Source organism: Urocampus carinirostris, chromosome 14 (genome assembly GCF_059441175.1).
Source record: "Urocampus carinirostris isolate Australia breed hairy pipefish chromosome 14, RoL_Ucar_1.0, whole genome shotgun sequence".
Classification (NCBI taxonomy): Eukaryota; Metazoa; Chordata; class Actinopteri; order Syngnathiformes; family Syngnathidae; genus Urocampus; species Urocampus carinirostris.
The window spans coordinates 40472652-40495591 of NC_142362.1; the positions used below are offsets into that span (position 1 = coordinate 40472652).

General features: G+C 39.1%; 1 protein-coding gene across 1 annotated transcript in view; it reads right to left on the minus strand.

Annotated features, from left to right (window-relative positions):
- The window catches only part of LOC148353430 (rab3 GTPase-activating protein catalytic subunit-like), an 87060-nt gene that overhangs the window by 43800 nt on the left and 20320 nt on the right, over nt 1–22940 (minus strand). The window contains exons 6-10 of the mRNA XM_088352410.1: nt 11865–11945; nt 5951–6123; nt 5787–5841; nt 2013–2354; nt 1623–1760 (exon numbers count right to left, since the gene is read on the minus strand). Coding sequence (XP_088208536.1) covers nt 1623–1760; nt 2013–2354; nt 5787–5841; nt 5951–6123; nt 11865–11945 — 789 coding nt within the window. The remainder of the gene's footprint in view (nt 1–1622; nt 1761–2012; nt 2355–5786; nt 5842–5950; nt 6124–11864; nt 11946–22940) is intronic.

A 22940-nucleotide genomic window follows, 5' to 3' on the forward strand; every position in this document is an offset into this window, starting at 1 on the left:
TCCATTCAGGACATTTGCCAGAAGCGCTGCCTATCCCGAGCCAAGAACATCATTAGGGACCCCTCTCACCCCCATCATGGACTGTTCACTCTGCTAGCCTCTGAGAAGAGGTACTGCAGTGTGCAGTGCAGGACCACCAGGTTCTGCAATAGTTTTGTCCCCCTGGCCATTACACTGTTAAATGGTCAATCACACACATAGCAAGTCTACACTGCTGCTAATCTGTACATGTGTTTGGCTGTTCTGTTTTTTTGACACTACTAGGAGTTCTTTATACCTAGCAACTCCTTTGCACATCTGTTCTCCTCTGCACTATTGTACTACAGTGTTATTGTTACTCTACAGTGACTTGTTTACCTGACTGCACATTTTGCACATCTGGTTAGCTGCTACTCTTGTACTCTTTGCACTACTGTATAATACTATACATAGCCATAATTATTTAGTATATTATTAGTACTTCAATACTCCAACTCAATACAACCTTTTATTTATATCTGTACATTCAAGGAAACTGTGCGGGTCAGATGTATCGACATTTCGTTCTGTATACACGTGTACTAGAATGACAATAAAGTATATCTGAATCTAAATGTTTTGGATCATTGTCTTGTTGGAAGACAAATCTCTGTCCCAGTCTCAGGTCTTTAGCAGACTCCATTAGGTTTTCTTCCAAACAAGGATGCTGCCACCACCATGTTTGACTGTGGGGATGGTGCGTTGAGGGTGATGAGCTGTGCTGCTTTTACGCCAAACATAACACCTTGCATTGTTGCCAAAAAGTACCTTATTCCACATGTTTGGTGTCTCCTAAGTGGCTTGTGGCAAACTTTAAACAACAATTTTCATACATATTTTTAAAGAATGGCTTTCTTCTTGCCACTCTTCCATGAAGGCCAGATTTGTGCAGTATACGACTGATTCTTGTCCTATGGACAGATTCTCCCATCTCGGTTGTAGACCTCTGCAGTTCATCCAGAGTGATCGTGGGCCTTTTGGCTGCATCTCTGATCAGTTTTCTCCATGTATGAGCTGAAAGTTTAGGGGGGCGGCCCGATCTTTGTAGATTTGAAGTGGTCTGAGACTCCATCCATTTCAATAATATTGTTTGCCTAGTGCTCCTTGGGATGTTTAAAGCTTGGGAAATCTTTTAAATCCAAATCCAGCTTTAAACCTCTCCACAACAGTATCTCTGACCTGCCTGGTATGTTCCTTGTTCTTCATGATGCTCTCTGTGCTTTAAACAGACCTCTGAGACTATCACAGTGCAGGTGCATCCATACAGAGACTTGATTACACACAGGTGGATTATATTTATCATCGTAAGTCATTTAGATCAACATTGAATCATTCAGAGATTCATGATTGTGTCCCCCTTATTGTTGATGCTTCACAAGAAATTACAGTTTTATATCTTGATTGTTGAAGTCTGAAAAAGGTGGCAAAAGGTCACAAAATTCAAGGGGGCCTAATAGTTTTGCAAGCCACTGTATATAAGTCTTATAAATGCAGTCAATTTACCACTCCAGAATAACAAATAATACACTGGTGCCAAAGAAGCGAGCTACCCAAGAATAGCTATCATGCTTTCTTGTTATTACTCTCTGCAGGGTGTCACTGACCTTGAAAGACTCCATGTCAGATAAGAGACAAGCACTTTGCATACGAGCCCGGAGTTGAGCACCTTCTGCGGAAGTCCCTAGTTTTGAAAGTATTTCTGACTGCTCCTCTAACAAATCCTCAGTCATTGGGGTAGGTTCCTATTAAAAATACAAAAAAAGCTGTTATGGTACATTATAATAAAGGTCCCTTGCCATGCAAAATAAAAATATATAGAAAACGAAGAGTTTTAGTGTTAAAGTTAAACACAACAACTTTAACATGCCCGAATATAAAAGGCATATTATTATTATTATTTAAAGGGTGCAATTTTTGTCATACAATTCCTGCTCATTTTCAACATCGCTTTAATACATCAGTAAGCCTAACAAGCAAGTGAAAATGAATATTACTTGTGTCACTGGAATAAAAAGAAGCTCTGAAGAATTCAGAAGAGTCATGTTGTTACAGGGGAGCATCCTGCCTTCTGCTCTTAAGTTACAGCAACGTGCTTCCGCTTCAGCACAAGGAGACTCACTGTCCCCCTGATCACTTAAGCATTCAAAGAACTCTTCTTCACTGTCACTCAAAGAGTCCAAGGGTTTTCCAGGTAAAGCAGCAGGTTTTTGGCTGGAAGAAGTTGTTGCTGAAAATTTGTTCAGTTGAATTTTCTTGAAGGCAGTTTCTTTGCTTCTCTCAGGACTCTTGCACATGTGATCCCTGACTTTCTTCCTTCTGATGCAACAATTTAGCATCTACAAGCAAAAGAATACATAGGATAAAACATATTTAATTTTTATTTGTACATAACTTTTCTCATTATAAAACTTAATTAAAGTGTTGTATAAAAAACAAGTCCACATTCATTTCTGAGTTAAATGCATAGGTGGGGGCAACCGGAAGCACAGGCGGAAACCTGAAACAAAGGAATCTCATAATAAACTAAGCCACAAACATTTTTTAGTGCAGGAACAAAACAAAAAAATTGTTTACTAATTCGTTTACCCAAGATTGAACTGCTTACGTGTGCAGCATTTATACATATTTCATTCTCATCACCAAACTTCACACAATGATGTAAAACCTCAAATAATTTACACATAAATGAACCTAAAATCATCCGTAACATCTGTATTTTTTGGTTGTTTAATTGGATTTCGTGTGTGTTAATATTGTTTTTGTAAATCATACTTGTGTTCACAACAATAAATTTAGCTTGTGTGAAAAGTACGTGTAAGCGATCACGTTTTTGGAATAATGTTTCTTTGAGCTTCATACTGAGGTATTGACAATACAGTGGTATCTCATTATACAAGTCTACTTCGTTCTAGGATTGTGCTCGTAGCTTAAGTAGATTTTTCCGATATCTAGTAATTAAAACAAATTTCCCGTAACCGGGCAGCACGGCAGTGCAGTGGTTAGCGCATGTGCGGCACAGTTCTCAGGTCATGAGATCGAACCTTACTGTGTAGATTCAGATTCAGATCTACTTTATTGTCATTCTAGTACACGTGTATACAGAACGAAATGTCGATACATCTGACCCGCACAGTTTCCTTGAATGTACAGATATAAGTAAAAGTTGTATTGTATTATGGCTACGTATAGTATTTTACCATAGTGCCGATAGTGCAAGAGGAGTAGCTAACCAGATGTGCAAAATGGGCAGTCAGGTTAACAAGTCAGGTAAACAGTAACATTAACACTGTAACAATAACGCTGTAAGTACAATAGTGCAGAGAGCAAATGTGCAAGGAGTGGCAAGCTATAAAGAACTGCCAGTAGTGCAAAAAGTCAGATTAGCAGCTGTTTAGATTTTGCATGATCTCCGCGTGCTTGCGTGGGTTTCCTCCGGGCACTGCGGTTTCCTCCCACATTCCAAAAATATGCATTTCAGGTTAATTGTGAAAAGTGAATCCTCAACAGCTATAAAGCACATTTTCCTAAATACTAAAAACAAATTCAAATATAATGAAACATAAAAAAATACAGTAATAAGATAAATAAAATGATCACAAAAAAAAAAGGTTTTTTTTTATGAGCCCATGTAACAAATATGTTGTGTGAGGAAAGAGGCTGGACGAGTCACAGAGATCGCATACCTGTCAACTTATAAATGTTTCCAGTATTTCACAAGTTTTATTAACAATCAAAAATGTGTACGCTGTAGAATAATTTTTATACAGGGAAATTACAGGGATTTTTTTTGTTCTTAAACAGATCTCGTCTTAACCATTTCGGCTCTAATCTGGATCCTCTCGGTCACTGCTTGCAGACAACAACATTATTGTATATTTCAAATATTGTTGCAGTGTTCATTTAGTCCATCTTGCTGTGAGTGGGTACCATGTTGTGTTTTTAAAGCTTATTATTGCCCAATAAAGATGATTTACAATCAATAATGAGGGGAGCAATTTGCTAAGGTTAACAGGTATGAGATCTAGAATTGATGATACGTAAGAACTTAGTTTACACATAAAACCAAAGTTACCGTAACTTTAAGTGAACACCCAAAAATTTTAGCAATGAACATTGTGAATTAGTAACAGCGCTTAGTTTAAATGTAATATTTTCTCCACACATATTTACTGCATTGGAAAACATTATGCTTGTTTGTGTCATCTTATTTCTTTGCCTGTAGTACTTTGCATGCGCTAACTGCACTAGCTGATGCTTGGCCGTGAGTAGTCACGACTAGTAAACGGTCTTGCGCTGTCTCTGGTAGTAGCCTCTGGGAATGCTTGTGACCTGGATTTTCTTTTGAGCCAGATCTTTGTTGCAAAATAAAAACACGTATACCAACATTCTCGAGTTTAGAGGTGCTTGTACAACGACTTTTCTGAGTTTACAGCAATGCTAAATTATTTTTCACTTTTTAACAATTTGACTCATGTACTATTGGAAAAGTTGTATGGAGCATAAACGTTCGTAGTTTTACATGAGATTTCCATTTTTCAAAACGTACCTTTTGTTAGATAATACTAACATTTTGGGGGATTTATTTAGTCAGTTGCATAAAACAGAACTCTATTTAATTACACTTTATTGTGAAAGTACCATGTTGTGGTGCAAGATGGTTGAATTGATATATTTGGAAATTATTTTAATGCAACGCAAGACCAATCAAAGAGACCCCCTATAAACAGTCTCTTGTCTTTTTCTGGACTTCTTCTTTGTTTTCCGTGAGACTCCATGCAGCCACAAAACAGAGCAAGCCGACGCTATGCAGTGGAGAACTCAAAGAATAAAGTTGGCAGATTCTGCTCCAACATGTTTCTCAACTTTTCTAACAAGATGCCTTTTGTGCTCGTGGTGTAAACCAAGAAAACTTAGCAGACTTTATGTTTCTGTTTTTTGTGCAGGGGCAAAAAATAATTTATTTCTGACATGCTATAAAATAATTCATGCTCATCTAAATAAGTTGATTGTTTAAACACAGCAAGTTCTTTATTCGTATGTGTACCTATACATTTTTCCTTTAGAGTGATTTAGAGTAATTTTCATGAACTGCAAAATTGATAATTGAAAATGTTTTCAGGTAATTGCCTTACACACTAATGGTACCAGGCAAGATTCCAAATCATGGCATTGTGTTTCATTTTGTTGTCTTTGTTTCTTCAGTAGAATGTTAGTAAAAAAAAATTCTCCATAAATCCAAGAGTTTGTGTGCCTTGGTTAAAGTATATTAAACTATCAAAAATAGTAAAAATAATTCACTTAAAGGGATTACAAAATAGCCTTTTTTTTCAATTTGTCACAGAACAATCATTCAAATTATGAGGCTTTTCATTCTGTTCCCCAAATATAATATTCTGAAAAACAAATGCGGTGCTCCAAAAAGGCGAGACAAGTTTTGAAAAAAAAAACTTGGCTCTTTAATTTAATTGGTCAGTAAAGGTTTGGTTAAAAATGGCGTAAAATATCTGATTAATTTGGCAGATTTGGCATTGAGACACATAAGACAGAGTTGGGCAGAGGCATCTGACGATTGTTGTCAAACACCTAAAGTTTAAGTACCAACAATACCATAGGAGTGTTTCATACAACACAAATATATATTAGCAATTTAACAGATTGGTGGATGAAGTCGCAGCCCAAAACCTTGTCGCCCTTTGTCATGGTTCCTACTATAAAGTGTACACCCATTAAAAACATGTAATTCTGCATGGAAGAATCAAGCAACCTACCTGCAACTTTTGATGTAGAAGACAGCAACCAAGATCAGGCGGTCCTTCTTGTAATCTACAAGTATTGAATTTAGGATTAAAATCATTGTTGAGACAATTGGATTAACAATATGTCATCAACTTCTTATCACAAGACCCATCATGACTCAGTGTGTCACACCTACCCACAAATGTGGTAATTATTTTCCCAACGATATCGCAGTTCCAGAACAAACTCCTGCCACAGGTAGGCCACGGCCCGCAGCCCACCATGGTAGACATTGACGAGACACATGCACAATGCTAGTCTATGTGTTACACTTTCAACTGGTGCAGACTTCAACAGAATAAAAATTTCCTGAAAGAGTGGTTGGAAAAAAACATTAATACTGCCTTGCATTTCAGTGAAGACAAGTCTTGTTTGTTTGTTTACCCCGTAATCACAAGAAGTTTCAAAGGGCGGTACAGACTACTAGTAGTTTTCATCTACAATGGTATTTGTGCCACAGACTTGCAAAATGCCGAAATATTTACTCAAGTGCTGGATCCTTTATATTAAAAAAAGCCCGCACTTTAGGATCTATATCTGTTCGATATTGCTCTGTTTAACTCCATCCGATAAACCTTAATTCAATTTTGAACTTAGACATTACAAAGCAAAGAGAGCTGATATTCAACTTAGGGCAGGGTCGACAGTCCCAAGATCAGAAGCCGCATGCTGCCCAAAATGTTTAACAATTTAAAAAGATAGGGGAGGGAAATACATTTTTGTTTTAATGTGGTATCTGTAGGAGATATACATGACACAAACAAGCATAATGTTTTCCAACGCAGTAAATATGTGTGGAGAAAATATTACAATTAAACTAAGCGCTGTTACTAGTTCACAATGTTCATTGCTAAACTTCTGTGTGTCCCTTCTCCGCTCGTTTTCCTCTCGTTCCACTCTCACGTCACATTTATTTGTATAGCCCTTAATCACAAAATGTCTCAAAGGACTGTGTTAGAAGAGCTGTGCGGACAAACGGCTGCCCCTTTTAAAGGGGGAGAATCAAGAGCCAGGCAGGTGGCTTTTTTTAACAAATCGGCGGGTATGTGAACGGCCATGGACCCAAAAGGTAAAAAAGGGCAAAATAACTGAGGAGAAAAGAGCACTCAACGTTTTTAGTAAAGAATCATTTGCATTCATTGCCTATGTGGATGATTGCCTGAAGGTTTGCTCTGTAGAAAGAAGTTAAAAAATAACAGAAACAGGAATGTGGAATGAACTTCCCAGGGAAGGCATGCTACTTTTGTGGCAGACTAGCTAGTTGGAAGTGAGAGAAAAAGTGTGATTGCATCACTTCTGGAGAAGTTGGATAAGCGCAAAAATAGATTTTAGAAGTGGATTGCATCTCCCAACTACATACTATAGAAAATTTTGTTGCAACCAAGGACTAGGGTAGAAAAAATGTTTTCAAAAGATGACTACAGGAAGGAATTATTCATCAAGATATCAGAACGCCTAACTGCAGTCTTCAAGAACAAAATTGAAATACAGAAAATGTAAGACATTACTCTTCATTAAAGTACTTATTTGACCTTGATTATTTCAATCTATTCTTAAATTAATTGAAACTTATTGTTGGTTGGATATACTTTGATGATTTGATGATCTAACTGAATGACTGTTTAATAAAACAATAAATAAGACGTTGCGACAGTCACTCAGTAGTTTTTTCACCAAGTACTTCACTTTTACTCAAGTAATTATTTGGATGACTACTTTTTACTTCTACTTGAGTCATATTGTAAAGTACAAGTGCTTTTATTTAAGTCAGATTCTTTGGGTATTGTATCCACCTCTGCTGAGTACCCATTTTAAAAGTAACGAAGTTACAGTGGCTTGCGAAACTATTTGGCCCTCTTGAACTTCGTGACCTTTTGCCACATTTCAAGTCAAGCCAAGTCATGTTTATTTGTATAGCCCTTAATCACATTCCCTGGTCTAAAACCTACATGGGGGCAAGGAAAAAGTCAAAAACCTCAACATGAGGAAAATGAAGAAACCTTGATAAAGGACCGCACATGAGGTAATCCCCCTATCAGGATGACCAGGCTGCAATGGATGTTGCAATAACAAATAATACACAGATATTGTCAACATAAAATATAGGTTATTCATATGCTATAGAATAGAAGTGTGTTTTAAGCTAAGATTTAAACATTTTGCTTAAGAATATGCCAAATTTGAATCATTTAAGATGTGTATAGCTAATAACCTATAAAATATGGAGGAGCGATCCAGCCATATGTAGAATTAGAATTAGACCTACAAATATATGCTATATATATATATATGCTATATATATATATATATATATATATATATATATATATATATATATATATATATATATATAAATAAATCATGTAATAGTGTGCCTAAATATCTGACATAAATGTAATGTGTCTTTTTTATTTCCAGTGTATTTTGCTATGTATTCCATAAATTAATCAGTCATGTATTTGTCACAAAACCAAATGTTATTCTGATGAGGGGGCAGCCCAGTTTACTAAACTCTTCGCCTATTGGCTAATCAGTGATGAACAAAATGGCTACTACATCAATGAACCAATATCTGAACGTTTGACCCACCCCTCACTTGAAAAACATTTAGTTGTGAAAAAATACACAACCGAAACAACCGATTTTGGCTAACCTGCATTGGTTCCCAGTTAGCCATAGATGTGATTTCAAGGTTCTCTTAGTATTGTACAAAATCATACATGGACTTGCTCCCTCTTATCTTTCAGATCTGATTTGCCCCTACGTCCCGGTCCGAACAAAGTACAAAAATATGTGAATAATATATATTTATGTCAGGTATTAAGTTATCACTTGATGTATTCATGTGTTAATGTTTTTCAATATCTTTTACACTTCAAACATAAAGATATAAAACTGCAATTTCTTGTGAAGAATCAGCAATAAGTGGGACACAATCATGAAGTGGCACACACTTTATTGGATATTTTAAACTTTTTGAACGAATAAAAATCAAAAATGTGGGTGTGCAAAATTATTCAGCCATATTGAGTTAATACTTTAGCTGCGATTACAGCTGCAAATCACTTGGGGTATGTCTTTATCAGTTTTGCACATGGAGAAACTGATATTATTGCCCATTCCTCCTTGGAAAACAGCTCGAGCTCAGCGAGGTTGGATGGAAAGTGTTTGTGAACAGCAATTTTCAGTTCTTTTAACAGATTCTCAATTGGATTGAGGTCTGGACTTTCATTTGGCCATTCTAACACCCTCATGTTTTTGGTGAACTATTCCATTGTAGCTTTTGCTTTATGTTTTGGATCATTGTCTTGTTGGAAGTCAAATGTCCGTCCCAGTCTCAGGTCTTTTGCGGATTCGATCAGGTTTTCTTCCAGAATGATCCTGTATTTGGCTCCATCCATCTTCCCATCAATTTTAACCATCTTCCCTGTCCCTGCTAAAGAAGAGCAGGCCCAAACCAGGATGCTGATACCACCATGTTTGACTGTGGGGATGGTGTGTTGAGGGTGATGAGCTGTGCTGCTTTTAAGGACAGATTCTCCCACCTCAGCTCTAGACCTCACAGTTCATCCAGAGTGATCATGGGCCTCTTGGCTGCATCTCTGATCAGATTTATCCTCGTATGAGCTGAAAGTTTAAGGGGGGGCGGCCCGATCTGGGTAGATTTGCAGTGGTCTGATACTAGAGGTAAGATCGGGCCAAAAAAAAGCACCCGAGCCCGACGCAGGCCCGAGGGGTATTAAACCCGACCCGGACCGAGCCCGACTAATTAACTGGATTTGCTGGCCCGGCCCGAGGGGGCCCGAAATTACATATTTTATTTATAAGGAGGGGTGATTTATGATAACAAATTAAACTCTGCCTTTTGTTACAACATCTAGGCCTAAGTTAAATAAAACTGTATAAACATTTACATCTTTTATATTTCTGTGTCTGCACTGCAGATGTTACATTAAGCGACAATCTGTCATTGACGGGTTTTTTTTTTGAGGTAGCGAAAACATTTAAGGGCGTCCGTCATTTTGACGACTTGATCATTGGGCCATAATCCACAGCAGCAGTAGTAGTACGTCCTTAAGATTTTAGCGCAGCACTTTCATTAAGCGGGTGTTGACGTGTTGTGCCCTTTTCCGACTCCTATGCAAATCCCCCCCCCCCTGATCGTATTCTATATAAAACGCTTATTAAAACAATAAAGCGAGCTAATTATAATAATTGGGAGATCCTAGTCTATATAACGCGTTTATTTAAACAATAAAGCGTGATTTTATTCTGCAAATTGTGTTTTTTAACGCGGATGAAAATGTCACCAACGTCAATGTACGCTTCCGACAAAAGCGATCGTATTCTATATAATACGCTTTAAAACAAAATAAAGCGAGCTAATTATAATAATTGGGAGATTCTAGTCTATATAACGCGTTTATTTAAACAATAAAGCGCGATCGTATTTTACAAAATGCGTTTGTTAATGCGGATGGAAAAGTCACCAACGTCACTGTACGCTATGATTTCCGCAATCACAACTAATTGTACACAAATAATATTTATTTGATTTACTATATTCCTTGGTCTAGTATCCATACATAGTTTAAGTATATATTTTTAATGAACATATATTTATAATTATTAATTAATTAAAAAAAAAAAAAAAAAAAAAGCAGGACCGAACCCGACCCGACCCGACCGTATGACTGACATTTCAGGCCCGACCCGGCCCGAAATTGCCTCGGGTTCGGGTTCGGGCTCGGGCCATAAATCTTAGGTCTATCTGATACTCCTTCCATTTCAATATTATTGCTTGCACAGTGCTCCTTGGGATGTTTAAAGCTTGGGAAATCTTTTTGTATACAAATCCAGCGTTACACTTCTCCACAACAGTATCTCGGACCTGCCTGGTGTGTAACTCGCTCTTCATGATGCTCTCTGCGCTTTAAACAGGCCTCCGAGGCTATCACAGAGCAGGTGCATTTATACAGAGACTTGATTACACATAGGTAGATTCCATTTATCATCGTTACTCATTGAGATCAACGTTGAATAATTGAGAGATCCTCACTGAACTTCTGGACAGAGTTTGCTGCACTGAAATAAAGGGGCTGAATAATTTTGCACACCCAATCTTTCGTTTTTTATTTGTTAAAAAAGTTTAAAATATCCAATAAAGTGTGTTCCACATCATGATTATGTCCTACTCATTGTTAATGCTTAACAAGAGATTAGTTCTCGATGTTTGAAGTCTGAAATGTGACAAAAGGTCACAAAGTTCAAGGGGGTTAAATAGTTCCGCAGGCCTCTGTATACTGCAAGTAACTTTTTCTTTTGTTTCAGGTTGACTTCTTTGTATTTCAAAGTAATGTGATTGAGTATTAGTGACTTGAACAGCAACTAATATTCAGTAAAGTGTTACTAACAATTTACAAATGCAAACATGCATTTGACATTAAGAAGCAGTAGATATAATTGTGCACTATATTTTTCACACGCAAAACACAATCAGTTTCTAGAATATTGAAAGAAAAAAAAGGATGTGTTTGCCGATTTCTTTCCAAAACAAAAATCAAATGCGATCGTTGGGGCCGTTTATTCACACACAAAGATGTAGTTTCGCTTCAAAATAAAGTAGTCATAGACTAAAATATTTGCCTTGAGTCAAGATTGTTTGTTGTTACATTTGAAAGAACAGTGGATTTTTTCTTTTGAAAATGGTTGTAGTTTTTAAGGGGAGAAAAGTGGTAGTCTAAGGTGTAAAAGGGTAGTCTTGGTTGCTATGCTAATGTGTTCCAGTAAACACTACTTCCAGGTTTGTCGCTCGTTGAAAATAGAATACATTTTTCCCCATATTCTATTTTTTGTCATAATGTCTACTTATATTACTTTCAGACAACCGGATACTTCTTTTATTGCATTTATTAGATGTGTTATGTGTTGTTCATGCTCATGTGTCACCCTTCTGGATAATAAATTTACAAATCCTAAAACATTGAAAATACTTTAACAAATATCATGATACACCAGAAGAATATTTCACACAACTTATATTTACTTACGTCATTATTTAGATCATTAGGAGGGCTCATGTAGCTATTTGGTTGTGCAGTCTTTTCTGCAGAAACATCTGGGAAAATAAACTGGGAAAAAGATAGGCAGGTAAGATTGTGTATGGCACACAACACACAGACCTAAATAGTTAACCACAACATAATAGTACTAATTAAAATCATAGACTCTTGTAGCATCAAATGGCATGCAGTCAGAGGAAGCATAGCCTCTCCTCCTCTCTCTACATGTAAATATAAATTAAAAAAAATATGGCTATAGCTATTTAGGACATTGACAGAAATCGATAATTCAAAACTCAGTGAATGTTAAAAAATATCCAAATAGAGTTTAAACTGTTTTCCAATAGTAGCAGTCATTAGTATAGTCATTACAAATGTGGCATGTGTGAGTGGTCTACTATTATATATGTCTCGGGCTTTTTCCAAGCTACAGTAAGTCTCCCCTGTTTTTGGTGGGGAATAATAAAATCGATAGGGTTCAAAATGTGGTTGTGAATTATGAGACTGGGCATGATAGGGGTGATTGGAATTCTGTGGTGTAGTATTACGACCGAAAGTGCATGTTTGTACTTAAGAGAGTTTATTAGTATATAGGGGCCAAGTGCCCCGTGTATGGCTCCAATACAGCTAAAGTTGCCTAGCATAATCAGTTGCCATGGATTCTTGTTTTCTGCCAACAATCTGCAAGAGTCTGCAACTCAACTTGTCTTTACTATATTCTTCTGCTTGAGACTGCCTTGAAATTGTTTTGTCTGTTTGATGGTGCTTTAATGTTGACCTCACTCGGGTTGTTGCCAGAGTGACAATCATCTGCCGGCAGGGTGTCCACATCAACATTGTTTTTATCACTTGGGTCCTCATTAAGCAGTCATCCAATACTGAGACATTTTAAACACAGTGGGAAAAGTTGATGGCTACAAATCAAATGAAAGAGTTAAATTATTCAAATTCGCTGTTTCTTTCCAGACCCCAAGGTCAGTAGCTTTCATAACCAAATAGTGAATAACAACAAACATGCTTAAATTAGTGTCAAGGACACAGAACATTCAGAAAGCCACTCTATTGCCCCTGTGACTTGGGGAAGACATGTGCCACTTATGGCTATGGTCTATAGTAATCAGCAAATTGACACAAAATACCACACTGCGGTGGTCACTTCTGGGAATATACTTTTCCTTATATTATGGCTCTGTAGCATTGCAATATTATATAGCTGGCCTGGTATAAAAATATTATAAATAAATATGAATATACACATATATACATACACACACACACACACACACACACACACACACACACACACATATGTTGGCTGCGGCTGCATCGGCTCGCTACAACGGGTCAGGTGCAATCGACATTTCGTTCTGTGTACATTCTGTGAATGACAATACAAGGAAATTATTATATATATATATATATATATATATATATATATATATATATATAGCGGGTGTAATAATAATTTTTGTTTTATTGGTATGGGGTAGGATTTGGTTTTGGCTTCTGACATGTGACCGGGAGGCGGGGTTTGTTGGCAGTCTACAGAGAGAGCTGCTAACAGTAAGACACATCTTTTGGTGCTCCACAAAAGAATGTAATTTTAAACATTATAACCCCAGCTGACAAATCTCTCAACATGCACAGTAATGTGATTGATGTTGTCACGCTGTTTGGATTTATTTTCGTTTTGTTTGTTTTACTAAATGTTAATTTCCCTTGTAGAGATCAAATAGATCAAAGCCAGCAGAAAAGCTAATGTTGTGATTCATTTCATCTGCAGGTAAATTGTATCCGTTGTTATATTCATTATTGTTGAAATGACATCTGAGCCCTTTAATGTTACCTGCGGTGTTCCGCAGGGTTCAGTGCTTGGCCCCCTTCTTTTCAGTATTTACATGCTTCCATTAGGTGATATTATTCGCAAGTACAATATCAGCTTCCACTGCTACGCAGACGACACTCAACTATATCTTCCGTTGGAGGAATCTCACACACTAAACTGTGGAAATTTGGAGGCCTGAGATAAAAGAGTGGATGTCACTCAATTTCTTGCGTCTTAACTCTGAAAAGACCGAAATATTAGTCATTGGTCCATCTAAATGCCGTGATATATTCTCAAAAACTGCTGTGGACATTGACAAATGTCACATCACACAGAGTGACTCAGTTAAAAATTTAGGTGTCATATTTGACCCTGATCTATCCTTTGCAATGCATGTAAAGAAAACTACTAGAACCGCTTTCTTCCATCTTCGTAACATTGCTAAAATCCGTTCAATACTGTCTCAGTCTGATGCGGAAATTATAATTCATGCGTTTGTCACCTCCCATCTCGATTACTGTAATGCACTACTCTCTGGTCTCCCGAAGTCTAGAATCAAGTCACTTCAGCTGGTACAAAATGCCGCAGCGAGGCTATTAACTAGGACAAAAAAGTATGATCACATAACACCGATTTTGGCTAACCTGCATTGGCTCCCAGTTAGCCATAGATGTGATTTCAAGGTTCTCTTAGTATTGTACAAAATCATACATGGACTTGCTCCCTCTTATCTTTCAGATCTGATTTGCCCCTACGTCCCGGTCCGAAGCCTACGATCTGAGAGTGCCGGTCTTCTGGTGATCCCAAGAGCAAAGAAGTGTTCTGCTGGTTCGAGAGCGTTCTCCATCCGGGCACCGGTGCTGTGGAATGCTCTTCCCCCTGAGATCCGATCTGCAACCTCAGTGGAAATGTTTAAATCTAAACTTAAAACTCACTTCTACTCCATAGCATATGAATAACCTACTCTTCTCGTCGGCTGAAAAAATAGTCTGTGTAATATAGTGTAATAATCTGTGAAGCCCTTTGAGACTCTTCGTGATTTAGGGCTATACAAATAAAAATGACTTGACTTCTTATTTCTATTTTCTCATATATATTAAAAATAATAATAATAATAATGATTTCCTTTGTATTGTCATTCTTTGTAACAATGTACACAGAACGAAATGTCGATACACCTGACCCGTTGTAGCGAGTCGATGCAGCCGCAGCCAGAGGGCGCCCATATGAATAACCTACTCTTCTCGTCGGCTGAAAAAATAGTCTGTGTAATATAGTGTAATAATCTGTGAAGCCCTTTGAGACTCTTCGTGATTTAGGGCTATACAAATAAAAATGACTTGACTTGACTTCTTATTTCTATTTTCTCATATATATTAATAATAATAATAATAATAATGATTTCCTTTGTATTGTCATTCTTTGTAACAATGTACACAGAACGAAATGTCGATACACCTGACCCGTTGTAGCGAGTCGATGCAGCCGCAGCCAGAGGGCGCCGCCATTATACCAATTAGGTATGTCTCGGCCGAGGCGCGAACCAGCGACCTCCCAGTCTCAAAGTGGGCACACTACCATCTAGGCTACTGAGCTGGGGGCAGCACGGCGACGCAGTGGTTAGCGCTTGTGCGGCACAGTTCAAGTCATGGGAACCTCCTGCGTGGGGTCAAATCCAGCTCCAGACTTTCTGTGCGGAGTTTGTATGTTCTCCCCCTGCTTGCGTGGGTTTCCTCCGGGCACTCCGGTTTCCTCCCACATTCCAAAAAAACTGAATTGGCCGGTCCAAGTTGTCCCTAGGTGTGAATGAGCGAGTGAGTTGTCTGTCCCCGTGTGCCCTGCGATTGGCTGGCAACCAGTTCAGGGTGTCCCCTGCCCACTGCCCGGAGATGGCTGGGATGGGCTCCAGCCCCCCCGCGACCCTAATGAGGATAAGCGGTACGGCTAATGAGATGAGATATTAAAAAGGATGATGCTGGTTAAAATTCAGACTAAAGAAAAATATGTTGAATTAATTGTAAACGTTAAAAATTCCACGACACGATCCCTTGTTAAAATGGATGTAAAAATGTATTGTCATATTCTAAAATGTATTTTATGTAAATTGAAAAAGAAAGCTCTTTGATATGCTTTGGGCAGTCTACAGAGAGAGATCAAAGAAGGCAGAAAAGCTAATGTTGTGACTCATTTCATCTGCAGAAACTGTAATAAAAAAAAACCTCATCATCCAGTCCAGCGTGAATGTGGATCTTTGGTGGGACAGGTACACCGCGGTTACATATATATATATACTGGACTGTCTCAGAAAATTAGAATATTGTGATAAAGTTCTTTATTTTCTGTAATGCAATTAAAAAAACAAAAATGTCATACATTCTGGATTCATTACACATCAACTGAACTATTTCAAGCCTTTTATTATTTGAATATTGCTGATTTTGGCTTACAGCTGAAAAAAACTCAAAAATCCTATCTCAAAATATTAGAATACTTCCTCAGACCAAGTAAAAAATAATTTTATAACAGCAAAACTAAATCAAACATTTGAAAATGTCCATTGATGCACTCAGTACTTGGTTGGGAATCCTTTTGCACGGATTACTGCATCAATCTGGCGTGGCATGGAGGCAATCAGCCTGTGGCATTGCTGAGGTGTTATTGATGCCCAGGATGCTTCGATAGCGGCCTTCAGCTCATTTGCATTTGTAGGTCTGGTGTCTTTCATCTTCTTCTTAACTATACCCCACAAATTCTCAATGGGGTTCAGGTCAGGGGAATTAGCAGGCCAATCAAGGACAGTGATGCCATGGTCAGTGCACCAGTGACTGGTGGTTTTGGCACTGTGGGCAGGTGCCAGATCATGCTGGAAAATGAAATCCTCATCTCCATAGAGCTTTTCAGCAGATGGAAGCATGTAGTGCTCTAAAATCTCTTGGTACACAGTTGCATTTACTCTGGACTTGATGAAACACAGTGGACCAACACCAGCAGCTGACATGGCTCCCCAAACCATTGCTGATTGTAGGAACTTCACACTGGATTTCAAGCAACTTGGATTTTGCTCCTCTCCAGCCTTTCTCCAGACTCTGGCGCCTTGACTTCCAAATGAAATGCAAAACTTGCTTTCGTCTGAAAAGAGGACTTTGGACCACTCTGCAACTGTCCAGTGCTTCTTCTCCATAGCCCAAGTCAGACGCTTCTTCCGTTGTCTTGAGTTCACAAGTGGCTTGACCATGGGAATACGGCTATTGTAGCCCATTTCCCGGACACGTCTGTGAACTGTGGCTTTTGATTCTTGGACTCCACCTTCAGCCCACTGTCTTTGAAGCTCCCCCAAATTCTGGAAGCGGCTCTTCTTCACAATTTTGTTAAGGCTGCGGTCATCTCTCTTGGTTGTGCAGCGTTTCCGGCCACATTTTTCCCTTCCAACAGACTTTTTGTGGATATGCTTTGAAACTGCACTCTGTGAACAGCCTGCTCTTTGAGAAATTTCTTTTTGTGTCTTACCCTCCTGATGGAGGGTATCAATGATGGTCCTCTGGACAGCAGACAGATCAGCAGTCTTCCCCATACTTGTGATTTAGTTTACTGAACCAAGCTGAGTGTTTTTAAGGCTCAGGAAACCCTCGCAAGGTGTTTCGAGTTAATTAGATGATTCAGGTGATTAGTTGAATAGCCTACTTGTATACTTTTTCATGATATTCTAATATTTTGAGATAGGATTTTTGAGTTTTCTTAAGCTGTAAGCCAAATTCAGCAATATTCAAATAATATAAGGCTTGAAATAGTTCAGTTGATGTGTAATGAATCCAGAATGTATGACATTTTTGTTTTTTTAATTGCATTACAGAAAATAAAGAACTTTATCACAATATTCTAATTTTCTGAGACAGTCCAGTATATATAAATAAATTGAGACGAGGTGTGTTGGTGTAGACAGGTGTTTACTTTTGTGTCACTTGCAAGTAAACCACAACATTTAACTGTTAACATTATGGGACACACCGGGCATGCTCAGTAACAATGTGGCCTTACACAAAGACAAAACAACTATTACAAGGTTCTATATCACAACTGTCTTTCTATTTCCAACTGACTCAAACACTGCTCAGGAAATTCTTTAACATACAAATACTTATTTTCAAAGTAACAGAAATGGTTACTTTCCCTGTTACTAGTGATTAAGTTAGTAACTCAGTTACTTTTTGGAAAAAGTAGTGAGCAACTTTAATTACTTTTTAAGGTGACGTGCCAAAACTGGTAATAACAGAGTAAAAACACAAGTAGCTATTTTAGAGATGCATTTTAAATTCCTAACCTGTCACACTAATCAGGAGCAAAAAAAAACTCTCAGCTTCAAAAAGTTGCTGACCACCGATTTATATATAAAAGCATGATATAATTTATTTTTTATGTTAATGTTTCAGTTTCTAAGTTTTACAGGAGCCAATGGTAGGTGTTTTTCTTTTATTTCTTTTTCCTATAAAACGAGGAATACACTTTCATGGTCACGTCACAGATCCCCCACTGTTGTGTGTCTTGGGCAAGTACAGTTTTTCTTCTCGAGGCTGTCCTAGCAGCAACGCGCGATTGAGGTAAGGACAATTATTTTTCTTTATTTCGATTTGCTTGTCAGGATAGCTGAACTAAAGGAAAACGGGAGAGAGGAAAAAGAATAGGTGCAGGAGTTTTTGGCGTGAGAGCCAAATTATTGTTAAATCGTGCACGTGGTGTCGTCCGTAGTCAGACCTAGATTGGACGGCTGAGATACATTCAGTAAGGATTGAGTTGAGATTTTTTATTTTTGTCCGATCCTTCGCCCAGGGATGGGACAGCTGCCAAGTTTTGGATAGAGTGCAGCGACGTCGGTATGTTTTAATAGGAGGGACAGTTAATTCCAGTCCGTATAATTGTCTTGAGATATGCGAAAAAGCGGTGATGAGAGGTCGCCATGGCTGCGTTTGACAGTTCAAGAGAAGACAATCTATATTTGGTTCATACGGGAGGTATCTTGAGGGTATTTCCCTAGATGATTGAGGTTGGAAAAGTTGACGTACAAGCTGTGCTTAATAAAAAGTGGGGTGTATGCCGCTTCGCCATTCTTGCAATCTGACGTTAATTATTGGGCAGTTTATCAGATGGTATAATTATTAAGATAAAATCGCATATAAAAAGCGATACAAATAATGTGTGTGAACTACTAACATGTTTCTCCTCTACTCTTTCGCTCAGCAAGGTTGTGGCTTTTTGTGTGTGCGTGAGTAACGTTTGCGCTAATGGTGTTTTTCGTTTGGCTTGTCTGCATGGTGGCTTGACATTGTTCCTTTTGGCTGTGTATTCTTGTTCCGTCTCCCCTGTCCCTCTGCCTTTTTTCCTTTTTGTCCGGCCCGCGGCTCCACGTTCCCCTTTGTTTTGGGGAGAGGAATGTGTGGATTAACTGTTTCTAGCTGTTTCTATGATGAGGGGGGTGAGTGGTGTTCTCTCTCTGGTTGTGATTTAACTATTTGTGTGTGTGGCGGTGGAATGGGATTCGGTTTTGTAGGCTAGAAAGTGTGTGGTCGGTGCACGGAAGACGAGGGAATAATAAATGAAAGAAGGAGTGACTATTTACTCGCCCGCGGAGCCATATTGTTAATACAGAATAACTTGAAGCATAAGTGAATAAAATAATGATTAAGACGGGATGCGACACGTTGCGGGAAAAAGAAATGTGAGATTGGTGTGTTTAGGAGAAGAAGTAAAAAAAGAGGGGAGAAAGACCAAAAATAATGGAAGGGAGCGGTCTTATCCCTTTAAACTGCTTGATTCTTGTGTTAGAATTAAGCGGGGGACATCGAGGGCCATTCAAGGGGGAGGTGTTGAGTCTGCCCCAAAGCTAAATGTTCATAATGGGGTTGAGCTGGAACAAACTGTTTGTGTCCAGCAGAGGGAGACCTTGCGGGCCGACTTGTCGAATTGCCCCCACCATTCTGAGCGTCCTCAGCCCATCCCATTCCGTGGCGACCTCAGCCCCCATTAGCGAATAACCTGCAAAGAACAAGGTCAGTACACAATAACTAAATAAATATGAACATTCTTGTACCAGTGAAGCTTTTGGGATTGCGATATCTGGACAAGGCCAAGCTGATTGAGAGGGTGTCACAAAAATGGGAGAAGAGAACGAAGAATTTTCAACCGGCGTGGCCACAAGGCGGCACGTTTGATACATATGTTTGTGGTGTCATGGAGGTGAGAATCATTGATTATAAATCCGCCAACGACAACAAGAAACGACGAGAGAAAAGGAAGATTGAAGAAGAGATTTTGAAGCTGTTTAAGACTGAAGGAGTGCATTATAGGGAACAATGAAAATAAATGGGGATTTCAAATATGATTCGACGGTTTGAGGAAGAGATTATTGGCAAGCTGCTAGCCATCGGCGATATCAAGTCAGTATTGGCACAATGTGTAGGTGCTTCAACGATGGAGAATCTTTAGCGTCACAGCAACAACGGATGGATGGTCTATGTAATGGCGGATGGGACCGAATTCAACGCCTACCGTGCAGTAGTGTGGAGAAGACTACGGGATGAATACCCTGCCAAAATCGATCCAAAGGCATTCAAAAGTGAAACTCTCGGTGAAACTGAAAATCGAGCTTCATACATCGGCAGGCAGCACAAACGATAGAAGCAGGAGACAGAGGAAGAAATGGAGAACAGCCCCATACTTTCGACTCTGTTCCGCAATGCAGTCATCGGAGCCCTACCAATACAAGTTCAGAATAAACTGGAAGATGTCGTAGGGTTAACCTCAATGCCATACAGGGAGTTCTTGATCTTTGTTCAGCATTCTTCAGTATTCCGTTATCTGAAGACTAATGGTATCTCTTTGCATTCACACACCGAAGTAAGCAGTACAGTTACACACGGTTGCCCCAAGGCTTCAAACATAGTCCTCATATGTTCAACCAAGTACTACGTAATGACCTGGAAGGCCAAGACATCGACATTACACTGATACAATATGTTGACGACCTGCTAATCTGCTGAACAACGCTCAAATAATGCCATAGAGACTCAATCAGAGTCCTACAAAGACTAGCGGAAACAGGACACAAGGCTTCACAAGCCAAATTACAATACTGTCAGCCGCAAGTGGAATATCTGAGACGATTCCTTTCACAAGCAAGCGTTGCAATGACACCAGAACAGCTCGAGGGAGTCAGCAAATCTCCAAAACCTCAGACAGTCGGACAAATGATGACCTTCCTGAGAACGACTGAATTCAGCTCTGAGTGGATTGAGGACTATGCATGGAAGACCAACCCATAGAGGGACTTGATGAAAGAAGCAGGAACGACGATGCTAAGAGCAAAACCACAATGGACGGGCATTGCGATGGACGCTTTCGAAAACATCAAGCAAGAAATGTAAAGAGCGCCTTCGCTGGCAACGCCGGACTACACAAAACCATTTCTGCTGTACGTAGCGAATTGATACAATATGTATGCATCGGCTGTGTTAATGCAAGAGACGTGCAGTGGTAGACAAAAACAGCCAATTGCCTACTACAGCACCAAACTTGACAATGTGGTGCAAGGATGGCCGCCAAGTTACCAAGGCTTGTCTGCCGTTCATAATGTGTATGAGAAAGCCACAACGGTAACTATGGGCTATCCAGTAATAATTTACACCCATCACAAAATCTCAGAACTGATAAATAAAGGCAAGTTCGTTGTCACCCAGGCCAGGTGCCTGCAGTTCGTGCCGCTGTTAACATATTGAAAAGATGTAACACGACAAATCCGGCTAACACCATTCCGTTTGAGTTAGAGGGTGAAGCACACGAATGCATTGCAGGCACAATGAAGTACACCAGGTTGCGACTGGACTTGGAGTCCATTCCTCTACTAAATGCACACCTGACATATTTCGTTGATGGATCGTGCTTTCAAGATTACCAAGGAAATCATGCTGGGTACGCAGTTGACAGTCAAGAAGCTAAGCAGTATGTGTCGCAGAAAGCGGAAAAATGTGAACAGCCCTGTTCGGCTCAACGTGCAGAATTAAAAGCCTTGACTGAAGCGTGTAAGCGGCACACAGAAGAGGAGGTGATGCGGTATTACGTGGGAACAATGCAGCGGATGAAGTAGCCAAAGAAGTGTCAAAAAGCAAAGTTGCTGTCCTTGCGCCTATGGTGTCTCTGGAGCCAATAGCAACGCCAGAAGATATAATACTGATTCAAGGCAATGCAAGCCAGAACGAAAAGACACTGTGGAGAGAGGGGTGCTATATGTGACGATAAGGGACTTTAAGGTCGCATGAAGGACTGATTATTGTACATGAAAAATCTAGGATGGCCTGGCAGAATCGTCAGGCCCTTGATTTTCTCTTGGCCAGTAAAGGAGGCCTGTGCCATATAATAAAAGAGGAATGCTGTACTTATATACCTTTAAATACAGCCGAATCAGGAAGCTTCACAAAAGCGATGTCAAAGATTCGTGAGTTAAGCAATGAGGTGATAGTAAATACTGAGAAGAACAGTATCTCCTTTGATCGGTTCACGTCTAACTTGGATATTGGGGATGTCAATTGGCAAGAGGGGGATTATTGTATTGACGGTCGTAATAGTAATGTGTTTATTGTGTTTCTGCATCATACCTATTCCAAATAGAGGAATGCTTAAGACTTTTGGAGAACAGATGACAGTATTGGCTGGGAATAAGGTGGCAGAAGCTCAATTAGCACAGTTAGTGATTGAATATCAAAGCTTATTTCTTAGCGAGCAAGAACAGATGGCTCAACTGAATGCATCACCATGAATTTTATCTGGCAACGTCAACAATCAGGAGAATCTACACTAGATAATGGAGCATCTGCGGAAAGAGACCCATATGATGATCTGGACTAAATGCAATATCCAATAGTACTTTCGTTAGACACGCAATACACTATAGCGCTAGGAATAATGGGTACAACTATATTGGTTTTTAATTGTGATTCTCTTGTTGGTATGTCACACCGCCGGGGAGTAAGCTGCTGATTAAGATGGTCAGGATGCAGCGTCGCTTCTGGGTTATGGGCTGCATGATAGCTGAGCGTGATACCTGCAGGAATGTTCTCTCACTCCGACATCTGATTTCACGACACTCGATGACAAATACGGAGAAGCATGGTGTCAGGCCTAAGGCCGATATGTATACTGTATTCACATTCAATCATGCACTCATATTGATATGTATCACCGACTATTACCAG